This window comes from Colobus angolensis, unplaced genomic scaffold, assembly GCF_000951035.1.
Source record: "Colobus angolensis palliatus isolate OR3802 unplaced genomic scaffold, Cang.pa_1.0 Scaffold91, whole genome shotgun sequence".
Classification (NCBI taxonomy): Eukaryota; Metazoa; Chordata; class Mammalia; order Primates; family Cercopithecidae; genus Colobus; species Colobus angolensis.
Genome location: NW_012123043.1, coordinates 3,949,738 through 3,968,133, shown reverse-complemented (window position 1 = coordinate 3,968,133; position 18,396 = coordinate 3,949,738). Strand labels below are relative to the sequence as shown.

The window sequence follows — 18,396 nt, the reverse complement described above, 5'->3', positions numbered from 1 at the left end:
AGTCTCCCTGCACATCCTGACCAAAATGCCCTGGCCTTCCCTCTCCACCCCCCCTAGAAGGATCCACACTGTCAGGACAGTGACTGTTGGGAGTCCGCCCTCTCCTGGGTCAGGTGCTCCTCCCTGGGGCAGGAGGCTGGAGGGGCCAGCATGCTCACTCAGACCCTAGGAACATCGTTGTGAGGTTGTGATAAAGGCCTGGGAGGCTTACGAGACCTCAGGAGCTGGCAACGTGAAACCAGTTGCCCTCCTTGGGGGGATGCCTATTCTTTGTGAACAGTCAGCAAGCCACTCTCAGACCGCAGCCCAGACCTAGGGGCATTCCTGCTCTGCCCTCCATCCTGTCTGCTAAGGGCAGCCCTCTCTCCTCTCACACTTAGTTCAAAGCTCAACTCCTCCAGGAGCCGATCCCGACTTCCTGCACCTGGAGCTTGCCCTTGGAGGACACCACTCGCATTTGTTCACTGGGACTGTGTCCTCCTCCCTTTGCAAGCCCGTGCTGCTGACATGGGGCCATTCTCTGACTTCTCTCCCCAAAAGAGCGACACAGAAGCCAGACATCAGAGTTACAAGGAAGTGGTCTGAGCCACCGTCTAGTCTTGCTGATGATAAGCCTGAGGTCCAGCAGAAGAGGATTCCCCGACACAGTCATGGGGAACCAGCCCTCAGACCAGTGTTTCTTCCTTTTCTCCACATTCTCTCTGGACTCTAAAGGAGCCTCGCTGGCTTGCCCAGTCCTCAGTCAGGAGGCAGAGCCTCAACTCACCTGCCATGGAGGAGAGAGCAAGCCCAGAAAGGAAGCTCCCCGAGCTCAGCCCAACTCTAAAGGCAACAGAAGCTTCTTACAGGAAGCAGAGCCACTCTGATGGACGGTGGCTTGGAAAGGAGGGCCCCTCCCAAGGAGTACCCAGACACCAACGTTTGCCATAGGCTTCTCCTTCAGTTTAATACAAGGAGTGTCCCAGTGGCAGCAGTTTGTCTGTGAAAGCACACGGCGTGCACCTTCCACAGGGAGAGGTGCCCCTGGAGCTGGCCCGCCCGCTCCTGCTCACTCACCTCCATTTTCTCTCAGAGGCACATTCTGTCCCTTGGCAAGTAGGATCATTGCCTCTTCTTGTTGGGGTGAGAGCCTGGGGCCCTTCTAGGACCCTCCTATCTCCCAGGGCTGGGTGGGGGTGAGTCACAAGCTGGCAGCGGGGACACTGAGTTGGCAAACACATCAATTGCTCCCTCTTGGAGCAGGATCCGTACCTGCCTGGGAGTAGGAGGCTATGGTCTACTATCAGTCCCTCACGTGGACTTTTCAAGAAAAGACGAGAGGCCCGGCAGGCACTGCCAAGGGAACCCAGCTCACACACCTGGAAAGTGGCATTTGGAGCTGAGACACACGGTTTGGAAGGAGGGAGTTGGGTCTAAGTCAGGGTAGTTACTCAGCAGAGCTACTTGTTGTGCCTCAGTTTCCCTGTCTGAGAAGCTAAAGTAAATGAAGTCCTACCATCTCTCCATCCTGTTGCAAGGGCTAATTAACTGCTGTTTTCCTGGTGCCTGGAGTGCTCAGATGAAAGCAAGGAGGAAATTAAGAAGCTTTTATGCATCTGTAGGCTTGAAGCAAAAATCTGGGCTGGAGGAATTAACACTGCCTCTGACCCTGGAGGGACCACCACACAGGTTTTAGCTATGGGGCCCTGTAGCCACTCAGAGTCAGCTCTCAAGCCACATGCATCCCTAAGTGAGTCCTTGGCTATGATTTAGTCCAATTGCCTTGCTCCATAGTTGAGAAAGCCAAGGTCTAGAGAGGTGAAGGCCACTCCAGATCCCTCAGTTTGTAGCAGCCCAGCTGAGACTGGAATCCATGCCTCCCACTGCTGATGTGGTACGTCACATCCCTAAACTTCATACTGCTCTTTGAGATAGGAATTTTCACCCATTTCCGAGATAAGCAAGCTGAGGTTCAGCTAGATTAAGAACTTGACTACAGTTACACAGCTAGTTAAGGAGCAGACTTCACTGAGAGTCACACAGCTAGTGAAGTTCCTGGCCAAAGTCCAGGGTCAGGTGCTCCTCCACACTAGGCTGTCTGTGGGCACGGCCTCTGTTGCCTGTGGATTGGTAAGGACAGTCTGTTTCTGCTGCTGCTAGGGTAGGAGTCCTGCCGTGTTTCTCCCTGGCAGCCCCTCCGCAGTACCTGGCCCATGGCTCTGCCCTTGTGGACACTGGATTAGCGTGGCTGTGACTGAGGGTGAACCACCAACCTGGGGAGCACTGTGCTTGGCTTCCCCATCCCCTACTGGAGTGTGATGCAACCCCAGTCCTCTCATCTGTAACAGAGGCTTCATCCACATTTCTTCAGGTCTAGGGTGGCCAAGATCAGTTCTCCTTAGGGTAAGCGTCCCTAGTACATTGTCCACAAGATTCTGTCACAATGGGATCGTCAAACACAGATATATCAGTTAGGCAAGTACAACTGAGAAGAAGCTGGGAGAAAGATTTGCTAGTAAATCCTGGGTTAAAGTGGAGAAATGGGGTCAATGAATAGGACAATGCCAAGACAAAGGCAGAATTCTCGCTTGTTATATTCTGGGAATTCTCACTTTCAGGTATGCCAGGCTGGATTTAACTGAGTGATTCAATGTGGCAGTCACCATGGTCACCCTGTTCCAGACCTCCCGCTGGTGATGCCTGAACAGTTTTCCTCTCTACTGATTAGATCCTGAGCAGGGTGGTGCAGTGCAATCCACTACCTAAGAACTTTTTACTTGGTAGGACTCCCAGAAGAACTGAATGCTCAGGGTGCACTTCTTGATTTGAAAATAAGTAAACCCTTTGGAGCTGAAGATGATAGACAAAAGGATTGTCATCTTAATCCAGAACCATTCCCTGGAAATCAAAATTGTCCACACACCTCAGCTTCATTGAGGACAAACCCATGTGATCAAGGCCTATTTTCAGCTTTGGAGTAGAAAGGCTGTGCCTTTCCATGGCTCCAGCTCTCTATTGTCTGCATCCTGGTCTTTGCTGACCCAGAGGAAGATATTCAAGGGACATATTACAAGGACAACTAAGATGGGACAAAAATCCTCCTTTTCTCACCAGAAATGCTGCAGCCTAAAATAATTCTGCTTCTGCTGGGTCCCTAGCCTAGGAGAGGAGCATGTAAAGGAATGTTGTTTTTATTACAGGAATGAGTGGGGAGACATCGTGATGGACGGTTGCCAGATTTAACAAATAGATAGACAGCGCATATAGTTATATTTGAATTTTACATAAACAACAAATAATTTCTAAGTTAAGGCATGTCTCAATTATTGTATTTTGTTGTATTTTATCTGGTAACCCGGCCCGGAAACCCATTAATGTTTATAGCCAAGTGAACCCAGCTTGAGTCTAGGAAGGGAAAAACAGAGCCTCTCTCCTGCCTCTTTTGAGCTAGGCTGACTCCCCCATGGGGAGAGTACGCCTGGTTGGAGGGGATGGGAAGGGAGGAAATGAAGGGACTCAGACTCATGAGTGTCTTGCAGATCCCTAAATTTTAGTATTTAGTGTTTAGTTGTAATGTTCAAATATTGAGAATGTGGAAACCTGCAGAACAGCAGTCATAAGAAGTGCAAATGTCTGGGGTAATGAAAACAAACACCACTAGGTTAGGAGTTAAGCGGTCAGAGATCTAGTCTGCTGTATCAGTAACCAGCGGTGTTGCCTTCAAGGAGTAATTTCTCCTCTCTGGGCCTGCATTTCCTCAACTGTAAAATGCAAACAGTGTTGGGCTCTAATATTTCACAGGTCTGGTGCTGAGAATCAGAACAGCATAACTGAGTATGCAGCTGAGAAATCAGGCAGCAAGGCGAAAACCTGCCCCATCTTCTGCTCCATCTCACCATCTGCTTCCTTTCCCTGAGGTCTGTGGGACTCTGAGGTTCCAACGTTGTCCTTCAGCAGATCCTTCTGCCTGAAGGAGGAGGAGGCTGGCGTGGCCAGCAGAGAGCAGGACATGGACTGGGCCAATGACTTTCTTTGGAGCAGTCTTTTATTTTCCTTAAGCCCCTAGATGCTTTTTGTGTGTCACATTATCTTTGTTCCAACTTTTATTTTATTATAAGAAAGCCTCTCTACATTCAATTTGTGAAGTGAATAATCATAAAATTAAAAATAATATGATGATTGTTTTTTAATTACAAGGCTATTATTGATACAGACTATAAGGTAAAACTATAAGGTAGGACCATTGCTTTTTAAACATTTTTAGAGCCTTCTTTTTGGAATTGCCTACAGATCCTTTACATATTTAAATGAGATATGTACAGGAGGTGACAAAGCTTTGCTATTTGAGGATGGTTTGATATTTAGAACTAGAGTCAGATCTGAGGAGTGAGGTGCTCCAAGTGAGTAATATTGTTTCTGGTCAAACCCAGGTCATGACAATAAAGAAATGAGACTGGTTTTCTTATCTGGTTCCTGAAATGATGCTGAAGACAGTTCTGAAATTTTAGGGGTTCTAGAAACATTCTGAGCAATGGCAGTATTGGTGTCATGCTCCAGTACAGAAACTAATGCCTTTATCCTATTTGTCTGTTGACCTCTGTGCTTCTAACTTGACTGCAAGTTCATTGAGGGCAAAGTCAGATTCTTTTCAACTGTGTTTCTGTAGCGTGCCTCACTCACTGCTGTGCCTCAGCAATTGCTCAATACAAGTTGGCTGACCAAGTGAATATAAAGTGTCTGCAGCAAATGATCCTTCATCAGCTCTCAAAAGCTCCTGAAAATATGCTGATGATGCTTGTGCAGATAAACTACACCCTCCTCCCCACCCTCCGTGCCTTCTGCCGCCATATTGGTTTCACCAGAGGGGAGGAATAACATTGTCTTATGCCAGTTGTACCATCCATGGGAAAATCCCACAGACATAGGATTATCTCATGCCGCAGATCTCTATTGCCTTTTTGCCTGCTCTCCTTCTCCCTATGTCTGGACCCCGTTTGGTTTTGCCCAGGTTTCATCTGATTATATGTCTGGCTCCAGTATCAATTATTCCACTTCCTCCCTACTTGGCCTCCTTCCTCTGCCAAATCTTCATGTGTGCTCAGCTCTTCCCTCTTCCCATAGCCTCTCCTGAACTGAGAGGAGATGGGACGTGCCTCAGCAGCTACCCTGCCATGAGTCATGTCTGCAGTCCTGCCAGCGAAGGAGCAAGGAGGGTTGGGTCTTAGGGTGTGGAGAAGGAAAGAGATTTTCACTGGTTGTCAGAAAATGGGCACAGGGTGGGGTGGGGACAGTTTGGGAGCATTAAAAGCTAGTGAGATGACTGAGGACTGAGTTAATTAACCAGAAGTGAAATGTTCAACATGGGCAAAATAAAGATTTTCTTTCTTTCTTTCCTTCCTTCCTTCCTTCCTTCTTTTCTTTCTTTCTTTTTTTTTTTTTTGAGACGGAGGCTAGCTCTGTCACCCAGGCTGGAGTAGTGCAGTGGCCGGATCTCAGCTCACTGCAAGCTCCGCCTCCCGGGTTTACGCCATTCTCCTGCCTCAGCCTCCTGAGTAGCTGGGACTACAGGCACCCGCCACCGTGCCCGGCTAGTTTTTTGTATTTTTTAGTAGGGACGGGGTTTCACCGTTAGCCAGGATGGTCTCGATCTCCTGACCTCGTGATCCGCCCGTCTTGGCCTCCGAAAGTGCTGGGATTACAGGCTTTTTCTTTCTTTCTTTCTTTCTTTCTTTCTTTCTTTCTTTCTTTCTTTCTTTCTTTCTTTCTTTCTTTCTTTCTTTCTTTTTCTTTCCTTCTTTCTTTCTTTTTCTTTCTTTTAAAAAATACCTTCCCGGATTACACATTTCCATGGTTACATTACCCATTTGATAATACTTCACAGTTAATGTCATCTGATATCAACCCATGAGTGAAGTAGACACATGAGTATCATCATTCCCTTTTTATGGATGAGAAAACTGAGGTCCAGAAAAATTAAACTATCAAAGTCATAGAGCCAGAGAGGGGCAGAACTAGGACTAGAACCTAAGCCTCCTAAGCTCTGATCAGGTAACGTCATTTAAGTAAAGACATGTACCACCTGTACTGTCAGCATAATCATCCATTCTGGCTGCTGGTGCAGTGATCTGCCTTCCTTGGGTTTCATCTAATCCCCTTATGCTGCATTCCTAAGCCATTTTCTCAATTTGGTCATCACCCTTTGTGTCAAAGCCCTTTTATTCACATCTATGCTTGATCTGTCAGCTTACTGGGTTCAGTCTGCCGGGTTTATTTTGCACTAAGAGTGTCATTTGCCATCAAGAATCAGGAAAAAAGTGAGGGAAGTAAATTCGCAGCAAACCTGGTTAATTGTCCCCTTTCGTCCTCAAGCTGTAATATGTAAGAAAGACATAGCCTCCAAGATTAGCCCCCAAAAGAACTCAGGAATGGAAGAATCAAGCACATGACAAAAGAACACCAAACTCATAAACTCCCCACCCTCTCCTCTCCCCAGGACCCAGGACCTTTGACAATCAATCAGGAGTGATATCTGTGAGATGTCTGTGTCTTAAAGCAAATGCTGCTGAATCCTAAGGCCCCACCAAGACAGAGCCCCAGATTCCCACAGAAAAACAGCCTTTATTCCCCATCTGACAATGTCTTGATGGCCTTACAAAAGAATTCCCAAGAATAATGCAGGCTAATGTTGCATTAGCGAAAGTGAATTAAAGTCATAGAATTTGGAGGCTAGGAGAAACCTTGGGTGCCATCTAGCCCAATATCCCTGATTTTAGAGCAGCAGAAAATTCCTGCACTGGCTGGTATGGTTGTATCCTGAGCATCTACTGCAGTGCTTGTCACAGAATTAGGTCTTAATAAATATTTGTTCAGTAAATGGATAGATGAAGTATCGTGGATTGAGATCACTTAGAAAGCAGACAGAGTCAGGATTACAGGATCTAAAATAACCTCTATCCATGTTAATTTAACAAATAATCTTAAGAATTATTGTAATCTTTTTTCATGTACATTAGTTCATTTAATCCTGAAAATAACCGCTTGAAGTACTTTGTTATATCCACTTTCCATGTGAAGAAGCTGAGTCCCAAAGTTTGAAGTAACTTGCCCAAAGCCACATGCTCAGTGAGTAGCAGAGTTAAAATCTGAACCCAAATGTGTCTGGGTTGTCAGGCAGGCTCCACTCTAGCATGCAGCGTCATATGCAGGAGTCAATGCAGTGGACATGTTCTCTTGGATCTTTGACCACAAGCATAGAATGAAGAGAGATGACCCTTCAGGATTTCCCTAGAAACATCTAAACTGGTCCATTAATAGACCTCAAGAATGCAAACATTTCCCAAATCCATGATCAAATCAGACCTACTGGGAAATAGACATTTTTTAAAATGTCTTTTTAAAATGCTTTTCCCAAAATGTTCTCATTTGAGACATTCAAAAATGTCCAGTCAGCCCAAACGAGAACCACCTATGAAACAATGGACAGGTCAACAGACCTAGTCAGAGTTAATGAGCCTCAACTCACGGACCAAAGCCTACATCACTCTTTTTAGCAACTGGTGCAGATTTTCTCCACTGTAAACCCAAAACCATCCCCACAAATACTCCAGGTCTTTTAGGATGGAAGCAGTTCCTTACCGGATATCCCCATGAGCCATTCCCTGCCTGGAACTTGGAGTAGTAGCTGCTTCTACTGGTGGTCCCATAGTTGTAATTGTCAGCCAAGCCATCATACATGGAACCTAGAGGAGAAAGAAGGGGATTAGGACAGGGATGGCCGTGATCTTCATCCACCCCTCTTCCTCAGGGCATCATTTCTGCATCCAGATCCACTATGCCCATGGAGAAGACCAGTTCTGAGCTCCTGGAGGAGAAGGTGGGGAATGTCATCTCCGTCTATCTCCACATCCTCCGCAGCTAGGACCAAGAGAAGGGCTACCACAGACTCCCGCAGGGACAGCTCTAAAACTCTCATCTGTCCCCTTCCCGGGAGCCCAGTGGCTCTGCTGCTGCTTGGGTAGGTTAACACCTACAGGTCAGGACTTGGTCTGGAGGGCCTTGGAGCATGGCCATTCCAGTCCAGGGAATCATCACTCCATGTTCCACAAGGATAAGATTCCCACTCGGGGGAGACAGGCAGGATCCCAACATTCCCAGTCCAGCAGCAACAGCTGATTAAAGACTGATTCGGGGGAGGACTCTGGATTCAAATCTCAGCCCAGCCCCTACCAGTGACCAGACAAACTTCCTCCTCTTCTTTCACCTCCAGCATACTCTGGCTGGTGAAGGGGGAGCGGCGATCAACCTCAAAGGTCCAGTGAGGATTAATTAATGTTTTTGGAGTGCTTGGAGACCCACAAATGACAGGCTCCGCAGGAGGACAGAGTGTCATTAGAGTTATTAGTGGCAAAGTGGCTTTGCATCACAGAAAACAGAACTGAGTTTGGGGCTCCTAGTGGGGCCACCCCCTTTTCTCCCTTTCACTGGCCAGCAGGGAGACCCTATGGGACAGCCTTGACTCCGCACAAGCTGGTCTGTTCACCGTCCTGCTGTCCTTGAAATATGGCCAATGGTGACAGGCTCACCACTTTACTCACATCTCCCTCCATGCCGAACCTGCCTTCCCTCCTCTGCCACTACCTTCTAATCTTGCTTGTCTCTTGAAGCCAAGCTCAAGACCTCACCCACTCCAGGAAGCCCTTTCTGACCAGCGCTGCACAAGGCAATCTCTCCTGCCTCTAAACACATACTGTCCTGCTCTTGATAGCCCAGGTCTCATTCTGCCCTGCGTCTCATTCCCTCAACTATACTGGGAGCTCTACGAGGAGTAAGCCATGGCTCCGTGGCCTGCCCCACACTCTTGTTAAGTGATAGCCTTGGGGGATGAAGGCAAGTGAGATCCAGTGAGAGCCTCCTAAGAGGGATATGCACTCCTTTTCTCTAAAGTGATGGTCAGATTCCCCCATCAGAAACCCTGTCTAGGGGTAAGAGAGTTGGGCAGTGATCTCACCTGGCCAAGTTAGCTACTCCCCATCTGCCACACCCACTTAGGCTCCCCAGCCTGGGGGAGCAGGGCTGGAATATCTGAGCTGGGAGTAGAGGGAATAGCCACGGGGCAGCTTAGGAATGAGGCAGGGATCCCCACCTGGTGCCACCTCCCCTGTCCAGGGCCAGGTAACCACCCATAGCCCACAGCAGAGGGTGCTGCCCGATTCCCTGCATCCCTCCATCACGGACATTAGGGGTCTCAAGCTGTGGCAGACACAGCTTGCCCTGGGGCCTAGCGGTATTGATATTGGTCCTGGTTCTGGTGCCTGGGCAAGTCATCTGCTCTCTCTGAGCCTCAGTGTCCTCTTCTGTCAAAAGAGAGGGCTGGCCTCTTACATCCCATAGGCCCCATACAGTTCCAGTGTTCTGTGGTGGTGTGATGACAGTAACACATGACTGACTGCATTCAGAGGAGCCAACTCCTCCTCTCCAGAGATACAGCTCGGCTTACGAGGAAGAAGGGCAGACACCAAAGGCCACACTACTGCCTCGTTTGCCACCTGCCTCAGAGTCCTCTGAGAGGCCTCCCCTATACCCTAGGCCCAGCCCTGACTCCGGAAGGGCCATCCACCTTTGAGTGACATCCTGGGACCCTGCCGTGTGGCGCATTGAATGTCTGGTTTCCTCCAAGCTCCGGTGGAGTGCACACAGCTCTTCCTCCACCTTTCTCCAGCAACTGCTCCTCTGGCAAGACTGTCCTTATCAGGAAGAGGCTGGAGGTAATCCCGTGGGCTCAGTCACTCAGGACTGGTACTCCCAGGGAAGGGAGCCGCAGCCAGGCACACTCACAGTCAGGACCCTAGGTGGCCAACTGCTAGGTCTTGTCTGCCTTCCTTCCACCCAGCCCACTTCAATCATTCTTCCAAGGTTTGATACGATAGAGTTCACTTGGCTCCAGCCCTGTGAGCAGGTATTTCTCACTAAAGGTCAGGTGTGGGTCAGCCAGCTGCTTCTGGATGGAAAATTTGGGGTGGTGACAGACAGAACTCTACGGAGCACTGAGGAGGCCTCCTGCTATGAGAAGCAGCCCCAGGGGTCTTGTACCAGGGCCTCCTTGCCCGTCTTCTGGGAGAGAACCTGTCAGCATGATGCTGCTGTCCTCCTGGGTCATCAGATGAACCATCTTCTTCCACCACACCCTGCACCTGCCTGCCTCCCTCTCATACACTCTTCTCTGTGTGAAGGTAGAGGCCTCTCTGCCATGGAGGTGGCAGTGGACACACAGACGCATGGAGGAAGAGGCCAGAATGCCCTACAGTTCCCAAAGCCAGTCTCCATGTCCAGTGTGAATGCTGGTAAAGGCAGGTGTGACTGTCACTCACTTGTGGTTGGGCCAAGGCCTGCAGGCCCTTCCAGGCAGTTCCTGAAGGTGTCTCCTAAGACCTTCCTGTAGTTGGGGTCTGCTTGGCTCTGGTGAGAATGAGGGTAACATCACACCTGCCTACACTGCTAATCTGGCAGAAGTTGAGAGTATTTGGGGCGGAGGTGGTGAGAGAGGGGAGGAGTCCATAGTTGTCACACACCTGAAATCACAGCTTGCAATGTGCCAGATAACCAAGGGGGACTGGGGGCAGGTGTGCTCTCTCTGCAGGAGCGCTGTTCCCACAACAAAAGTGATTTTCCGTGCTCTTGACCCTGGGGTGTCTGGCTGGTAAGCAATGCCCCCTAAAAGTCAAGTTCAACAGCAAGAGCATGGGCTTCTAATGAATGTAATGGTGTTAGCTCACTCTTCCGCTTGGTCCCCAATGTCTCTAGAACGCACTTCTAGGAAGCCTTTCCTGATGAATGACACCTACTCCCATCTCCATCTCACGCCCATACCAGTCTCCACCACCATGTACTTTGGATGCTCTCTGAAGTGTGAACCACGTCTCTTCTTTCCTTGGGACCTTGAGCTCAGGGCACTGCCACAGCTGGGTCCGGGCCTGACTGGCCTGAACTGGCTCTTTGTGTCAGTGACCTCGTCTCCCTTGCCCAACCCTTGTGGTGAACGTGCTCTGATGCCTGGTGCTTAGAGGCTCAGAATGGGGTCAGGCTCTCCTCCCACTCAAAGAGGTCCCTGGTGAGTGGGGTAAACCAGGAAGAGAGGAGGGCTGCTGTAGCTCTCAAATACCCAAGGCCACCTCCTTGAGGAGGATTCTTAGTTCCTGGGGAATGGGGGAGGGGCTAGTTCCCAGCTCACCCCGCAGAATCACTCCTACCCTCCAGATAAGCATCTGCTTCCCCACTCTTCTCCCCAGATGGGCGCATGCACCATGAGCAGGGATGTGGTGGCTTCTCAGTGACACTGACAGTGTGCCCAACCTGCGTGTCATCCTCAGGAAGCATCTGCCCACCCACAGAACCCCAGGGTCACAAAGCAAGTGCCTCAGAGCATCTGCCATTTTCCCAGGTATACAAGCAACACAACCTGCTCTGTCCACATAGCTTGTCTGATTTTAAGTCCCTGTTTTAGGGTGTAAAACCATCTCAGAAAATCTACCGCTCAGGTCACCAATGTCCTGGCACACTACTTCCCTTTGGTGCCTTAGACAACGACGGGCTGATTCTCTCTTGTGTCATCGGGGCAACTCAAGCTTTCTCACCTACAAAACCTTTGAAAATGGAGGCGGCTCTTTCTTTAGGATGAGTGGAAATCTCTCTCCAGTAGGGGCAGGCATGCCTTTGCAGGGATGACTCATCCTCTTCCACCTCCAAGCTTTCAAATAGGTCACACTTACTGCACCTGAAACATTCTTTCTCTTCTTCTCCAACCCTCCCCCTGCATTCAAAACCTTGCACAAAAATCAGCCTCCCCTAAAGATGACCCCACCCAGCTCTGAGCACTCCAAACCTGCCAGCATAACCACGTCAGCGCTCAATCCAGTGGCTGACTCTGCACTGGCTTGTGGGTTCCTTGGAGTGTGGCTTCTGTACACTGTGTGTGTGTGTGTGTGTGCACTCCTCCCAGAAGGTAGGGCCTGGGTCTCCCCAGCCAAGCTGGGAGCTCCCTGAAGCAAGGAATCTTCACCTTTGGTAGATCCACACTCCACACCCCTAATCCCAGAACATCAGCCTTCCTGACCGAGAGGCTGCCCTGCAAACAGAGGTCATCAGGAAACCCGCTTTCTCCACTCTCTTTCTCCTCAAATCCTTCTTCTTTGTCACAGGGAAAGCTGCTCGGAACAGATTCTTGCTGACTCTGTCTCCCTTAAGACTGATGCTTCTTCTAGCATATTCTACATTTGAATAAAGCCCACCTGTCCTTCAGCATGAAAAGCTTGAGAAAGGAAGCTCATTTTCCTTTAGTCTTGAAAATGCCTTTACTTCACCCTCTGAAATCTCTTTCACCTGTGGTGCCCAGAAAAGCTAGGCCCACAGCAGCAGGAATTTAAGTGAGATAACAAGAACTGCCAGGAAGCTACTGCTGAGACAATATTCTCAGAGGTGTTTCGGAGTGGGCAGGGGTGGACTGTGTCTACAGGATGGTTCTAGCTCCTGGAGGGAGGACTGGCCAGCCAGCCTCCTGCCTTCTCTGCTGGGCTGCTGGGAGCACCATGACCATGCCTCCCAAACTCGGCAGTTTCTAGGAGACAGGGAGGGCAAGGAGTTCAGCACAGCTTCACCGGGCACTTTTGTGTCGCTCTTGACCTTTTCCTGGGTGTACGTACTGAACAGAAATGCTGAAACAAACTGGGTTGCTGTGACCTGTGTTCTCTCTTCTCCCTCTGCAGCCCATGTGACTCCCTCAGGCTCTGCTGGGGCGCATTCAGACCCAGCCCTGCCACAATCCTGCTGCTTTTTCAGCAGATCTGTTCATGGCCACCACCAAGCCTGAGGACTGGGCAGAACGTGGGAACATCCTGTGGGGACAGGACGGGCGCAACGGGGCAGGGTGCTGGGTTAGAGTGGGCAAGGGTCGATGGGTTCATGTGGGGTTCAGAGTAAAAGGATCTTGCCAGCAACTACTACATTAGGTGTGCGTGTGTGTGTATGTGTGTGTGTGTGTATGAGAGACAGACATGGGTGTATGTCACTGTATAGGGGTGATCGCCTATGCTGGATCTATGTGAGTGAAGGACAGGGACTGGAACAGTGGTTCTCCAACTTGGCTACATATCAGAATCACCTGGGAGTTTTTGAAGCCCCGATGCCCGTGTCATCTTCATACTCACTAAGTCAGAATCTCTGGGGGTGGGACTCAGGCATTCGCGTTGTTTTAAACTTCCAGGTGATTCCAATATGTAGCCAAGTTTGAGAAGAGTGGATGAGAAGACTTTTTAATATGTTAGGATGTTTACAAGAGAGACACAATGAGTGGCATGCCTTGAGGGGAAGAGCTTTTTGGCAGTACAGCTGCTGGCGGTCTGGGCAAATGGTTTGCAGAGCTAGAGAGTTATAAAATCTATTTCCAAAGAGTGTTACCATTGCAAAGCACTTTGGAGATGATCTAATCCAACCTCTGACAGCTGCAGAGATCCAAAGAGAGGCAGCGACTTGTCCAAGATCGCACACCAGGCAGCGGTAGATGCCAGGCTGGGCTCCTGACACAGCACAGCTGCAAGGACACACGTGTACACACACATGTAACATATGTGTGTGCATGTTACGTGTGAGTACGTGTGTGCATGGGTGGGTGTGTGGATTCATGTGTGGGGTGTATTGTGTATACATGTGTATATGCATGTGTGATGTATGTGTGTACACATGTGTGTGCATGTGTCCAGCATATGCCTAGAAGGGACTTCACATGAAGATCTCTAACATTCCTCCATTTTATTTTGTTCAAACATTACACATCTTCTAAGGGTCACGCCCCATCGCAGAAGCGATTCCCAGATTTCTAAACCTAGAACAATTGGCACATTAATACTTACAATGGTATGGGGTGGGGGGAGGAATTTGTACTTTTAAAAAATCTCTGCCAAGGAGCAGGATCCAGAGAAACAGCATTTGCTGCGAAACACCCTAGAATACCCAGCATTTTTGCATGTGTTGTAACAGGCCAATGGAAATTCTGGCTAAAACTCCAACTTCAAGCCAAGGTGCATTGTAAAGAAACAAGAATTGGTTCATTTGAAGTTTAATTAGTATGTTTCGCCAATGGAACAAGCTAAAGCACACATAGCCATTACCATCTGCAATCTCAGCTTCGGTCCCAAGAAAACAACCCCAGAAGTGATGTCTATGGTCAGGAAAAGAAACTTTCAAGAGACTCTAATGAGCAGAACATTCACTCAGGCAGAGGCTCATGCTGAGACACGGTCAAACACAAATACAAAAAGCCATCAAAGTGGGGGCTCCTGAGGCAAGCTCCTTCACTGTGCAGGCTATGGAGTTGGTGCAAGCGTGCCCCCCTCTCCCCGGACGAGGGCTGAATAGACACAGGAACCACAGAAAGGGAGCAGATACCTCCCCTGGCCCAACATCGCCTCTGGCCCCTATCTCTGATCAGAGAGAAACAGAGGCTTAGTAATTTTAGATGGGAAACCGTACTTCTGTGAAGAAGGGAGAAAGAATTTCAGGCCAAAGGCTGAAATAAAAAATCATGGATGGCTTAGCAGGCAGTGAGACAAAGCAGGCAATGGTGCTGGTATTGCTAGGGCTTCTCTGGAAGGAGACGTGACAGGTGAAAGGAAGTTCCTTTCACTGAACTGGGTGTGATCTGTGTTCGCAGTGGTGGGGGAGCACTTGGGTTAGGGCAAATGAGATTCAGGTTCAGCTCTAGGAAGAGATTCTAAGTGAAGTTATAAAGATCTGGAAGGTGGATAAGTGTTTCCTTCCCCATCCTCAGGGAGGTTGTTTCCCTAGCAAAGATCTTTTGCTGGGTGGTGACATCCCCCTCAGTTTCCCCTTGCCTCCCACACAATCTGGGAAGAAAAGGATGCCAGACACCCTGAGGCACACAGGGACAGCCTGAAAACATAGGGGAGCAATACTTCAGGGGCAGTTCAAGATGGGTAGGCAGGTTAAGGGCAACCTCCTTCTGCAAGATCTCCAGGCCACAGAGGCCACCTTCTTCCTGCCTGGGACCTTCATGACCAGGGCGAGGTGCCTGTCTGATCTGCAGCACTTCAGGGAGGGCATGAGTGCGACAGGCATTTGGTGACAGGCTCCAGGGGCCCTTCGTCCAGCCCTCAGTGGCTCAATACTCCCTCAGTGACAAGAGAGAAAAGAGCCCTACTGGAAAGGAACTGAGAAGCCACTTCTATCACAGGACCAAGGATGGCTGGTCCTGACTGTCCTTCCTGGGGTACAAGGAGCAGTGCCTACTCTTCCAGGCAACCTGTGGGGTGTGGCTGGCCCTTCTTAACTAGGGGAACTTTGGATGGGATTCAAGGGGCTCAAGAAGACCCTAGGCGAACTGACTCTGCTCTTGGAAGAGACTAAAGGAGAATTTGAATCTGTCCAGGGGGCGAGGGAAAATGTCTGTGCATGGTCCTTCCATAGCCACCAGCTCATTCCATTCCAGGAACCAAGGCAGGCTCCTGACAGGTAAACCAGCATGAGAAAGAGGGAGCAGAGTGAGTAGAGGTGGCCGCAGAGCAAATAGGGGACGCTTGGGCGTTTCTGATGGAGAGGACAAGGAAATCTGATGAAAACTAAGCCAGCTAAACCAGAAACACCAGCTCCGAGTGACCAAACCGCCTCTTCCAGCAAGGATGCCTCTGGGGAAACTAGCCTCCTTTAGGAACCTCTGCAGAGTCTGAGGGTAGAGGGGACACGCCCACAGGGCCAGACCTTGGAGTGTCTGGGGAGGTAGCCATCAGCATCAACCCTCCCCTGAATGAAGCCCCCTGAAGGACCTTGGGAGGAAAAACAAAGAGGGAACAAAGGAGACCTTATCAGATAGAAGTTCCCCACAAAGACCAAGTCCAGAAAGTGCACTTCATGCTGACAGACACTCAGCCGATATCCTGATAGGTGGGAGGAAGAAGGGGTCCTTGGGGCACCCAGGGCCATTCGAGTTTTCTGGAGTTATGAGCCAAGAGCTCAGGCTGGGATGGAGTGGAAGTGGGAAGGGGACAGCCAAGTCTTGGGCAGAGAGGAGAGTAGGTTGAGCAGTGCCCTGGGCTATAGCCAGAAATGGGGGCACTTTGTTCTTCCAAACCTACTTCTAAAGAGGCTAGGAGGCACCTACCAATGCACCAAATAAAAGGGAAGGAGGCATGTGCTCTGGAGGCGGCATGACCTTGAGTGGAAATGTGAGGAGAGGAGCCCAGGGCCCAGACAAAGGCAAAGAGCACACAGAGCAGCAAAGGCCTTTAGGTCTGGGGCCCAGGAAGTCCTCTGCCTGCCATTTTCCTTCCCTTGGCTCTATATGGGGCCACTCAGGAATGGGGGCTAGGGAGTGGGTGGGGGGACAGAAGCCAGAGGTAGAAAGTGTGAGGTAGGTGTGTGTGTGTGTGGTGGGAGAATGGCCAAGGTTGGTTTCTTTTGTCTCCTTCCACCTTGTTACCCCCTGCCCCTCACTCTCTCCTAAGGCCTGTCTTAATAAATAAGTCTTGGTTTACCTGTACTGGTTAGTGGTGGGTAAAGTCTTTATTAGTATTTTACTAAACTTAGCTAAATAAAATAAGTAAATAAATAAACAAGTGGAATCTTTGCTCACTTGTGTGTAATTCTTACCAGGCATCTTTTGTATTAAAGCATCTATTTGGTCTATAAGCTTTCCCCTGTCAGGTACTGCCCCTTCCTCCTTGAGTTCCCGGGTGCTGCCCCTTTCTCCCAGGCTTCCCCAGTCATGGGATCTGGCCTCTCAGAGGCTGGAGGAGGGGGTGCCAGGCCCGGGATCCAGCTTGCAAAAGTTCCCGTGAGGGCTCAGCTAGAGGTCTCCCTGGGGCCTAGGGGGATTTCCAACCTGCCACGCTCATTCCTTACTCTCCCCATGAGACACTTGTCTACCTAAGCTGGGTGGGGTAGAAATAATTCAGTGGGAAAGAGGAGTTCTGCATTGGCTATTCGGGAAAGAAGGCATCCTGACCCCCTTCCCTGTTGTCAAGGGACCCACTGGCCCTGGGGCGGCCTTCCAACTAGGCTAGCCTCTTTCAGGAGGCTCCCAATAAAGTGCCCTGGAGTTCCAGGGCCTCCTCCCTGCTCCCTGTGCTACTTCCCCTTCCCGCAGCGCCTCTCCTGAGCTGCACTCCTGTCTCAGCGACTCCCTCACCCCGCTCGCGGATACACAGGCACACAGGGACTGGGGTTCCCCTTGGCCTGAACGCTGGGCGTCGGCCGCCAGCTGAAGGCCAGGAGATCAAGCCCAGGAAGGTCGAAGGGTGGCCCCCAACCGTTTGAGAGCGCGGGGACCATGGCCCCCAGGACAGCCAGGGTGAGACATGATGTAGGGCTGATCCCTAGAGCAGCATCCGAAAGAGAAAGCAGTCCAGACCCAGGGCTCAGGGACAGGAGAGCCGCTCGCGGGGGATCCTCAGCCTCCTGGCACGCTGGGAGATACTCCCGGCTGTGTCCCGGTGAACCACCCATCCTTGCCCACTAGCGCGCCATCGAGCTCGTGGAGCTGTCGAGCCAGCCTCGGGTCGCTGTTCCACCTGCTTGGAACTGGCTAGGAGCTCGGCTGCTCGCATTCGGCGCGTAGACCCTGCATGGGGCCAGCAGCCCCTCGCCTCTCCGCACCCTCTGGGATACTTGCGTCCCTTGGTCTCCGCCGCTGGGCCAGGGCGCTCTGAAAAGGGGCGCACGGACCACGCGGGGGCCGAGCCTTTACCTCGATTGGAGTGGCTCAGGGTGGACGACTGGGAAGACTTGGACTTCTGCCGCTTGACGGTCATCATCACCTGCTCCTGCACGCGCTGCCTGCCAGACGTGCCTGTTTTCATCTTTTGGTCCGACGGCAAAGCCAACGTGGAGTTGTCCTGGTCCTGGAAGCATTCGTACGCCAAGGCGGTCTTGAGCGGCGAGTGGTTCATGGTGGCGGGAGGCGGGAGGCGCGCGACCGGGGCCTGGGAGAGCAGAGAGGCGAGGCGAGGTGCGGTGCAGCGGGCTGGCGGTAGCGTGCTCTTCTCGCTCTCAGCAGCTCCCTACGGCCATAGAGTGCGTGGTCCGCGTGAGGGCTCCCGGCAGCTGCTCCTGGCGCTTCCACCCCGGTTCGTCCCTCTCTGGCAGTGGCGAGGCCCGCCCTCCGTCAGACAGGATATACCACCCCTGCTCTGCACCACCCACTCCACCTGGCCGCGCGCTGCTGCCGCTCAGACGCGGAGCTGCAGGGCACTGCTGCTGCGGAGCCAGCGCTCTTGGGGGCAGGGCTGCGAGTCCCCCGTGTGGGACACTGGGCGCCTTCCTGCTGGCTCTTTTTTTCTCTCCCTTTCCTCTCCCCATGAGCAAGAAACGTCGCAAGCCTTGAGGCCCCAGGGAGACGCCCCTCTGTCCTGTTCT

The 18,396-nt window shown here is 50.9% G+C and overlaps 1 protein-coding gene across 1 annotated transcript in view; it reads right to left on the bottom strand.

The window, feature by feature from the left end:
* Positions 1 to 18,181, bottom strand: part of PKP1 (plakophilin 1) — a 49,168-nt gene extending 30,987 nt beyond the window's left edge. The window contains exons 1-2 of the mRNA XM_011931725.1: positions 17,729 to 18,181; positions 7,615 to 7,718 (exon numbers count right to left, since the gene is read on the bottom strand). Coding sequence (XP_011787115.1) covers positions 7,615 to 7,718; positions 17,729 to 17,930 — 306 coding nt within the window. The 5' untranslated portion in view covers positions 17,931 to 18,181. The remainder of the gene's footprint in view (positions 1 to 7,614; positions 7,719 to 17,728) is intronic.
* Positions 18,182 to 18,396: the final 215 nt, after the last annotated feature.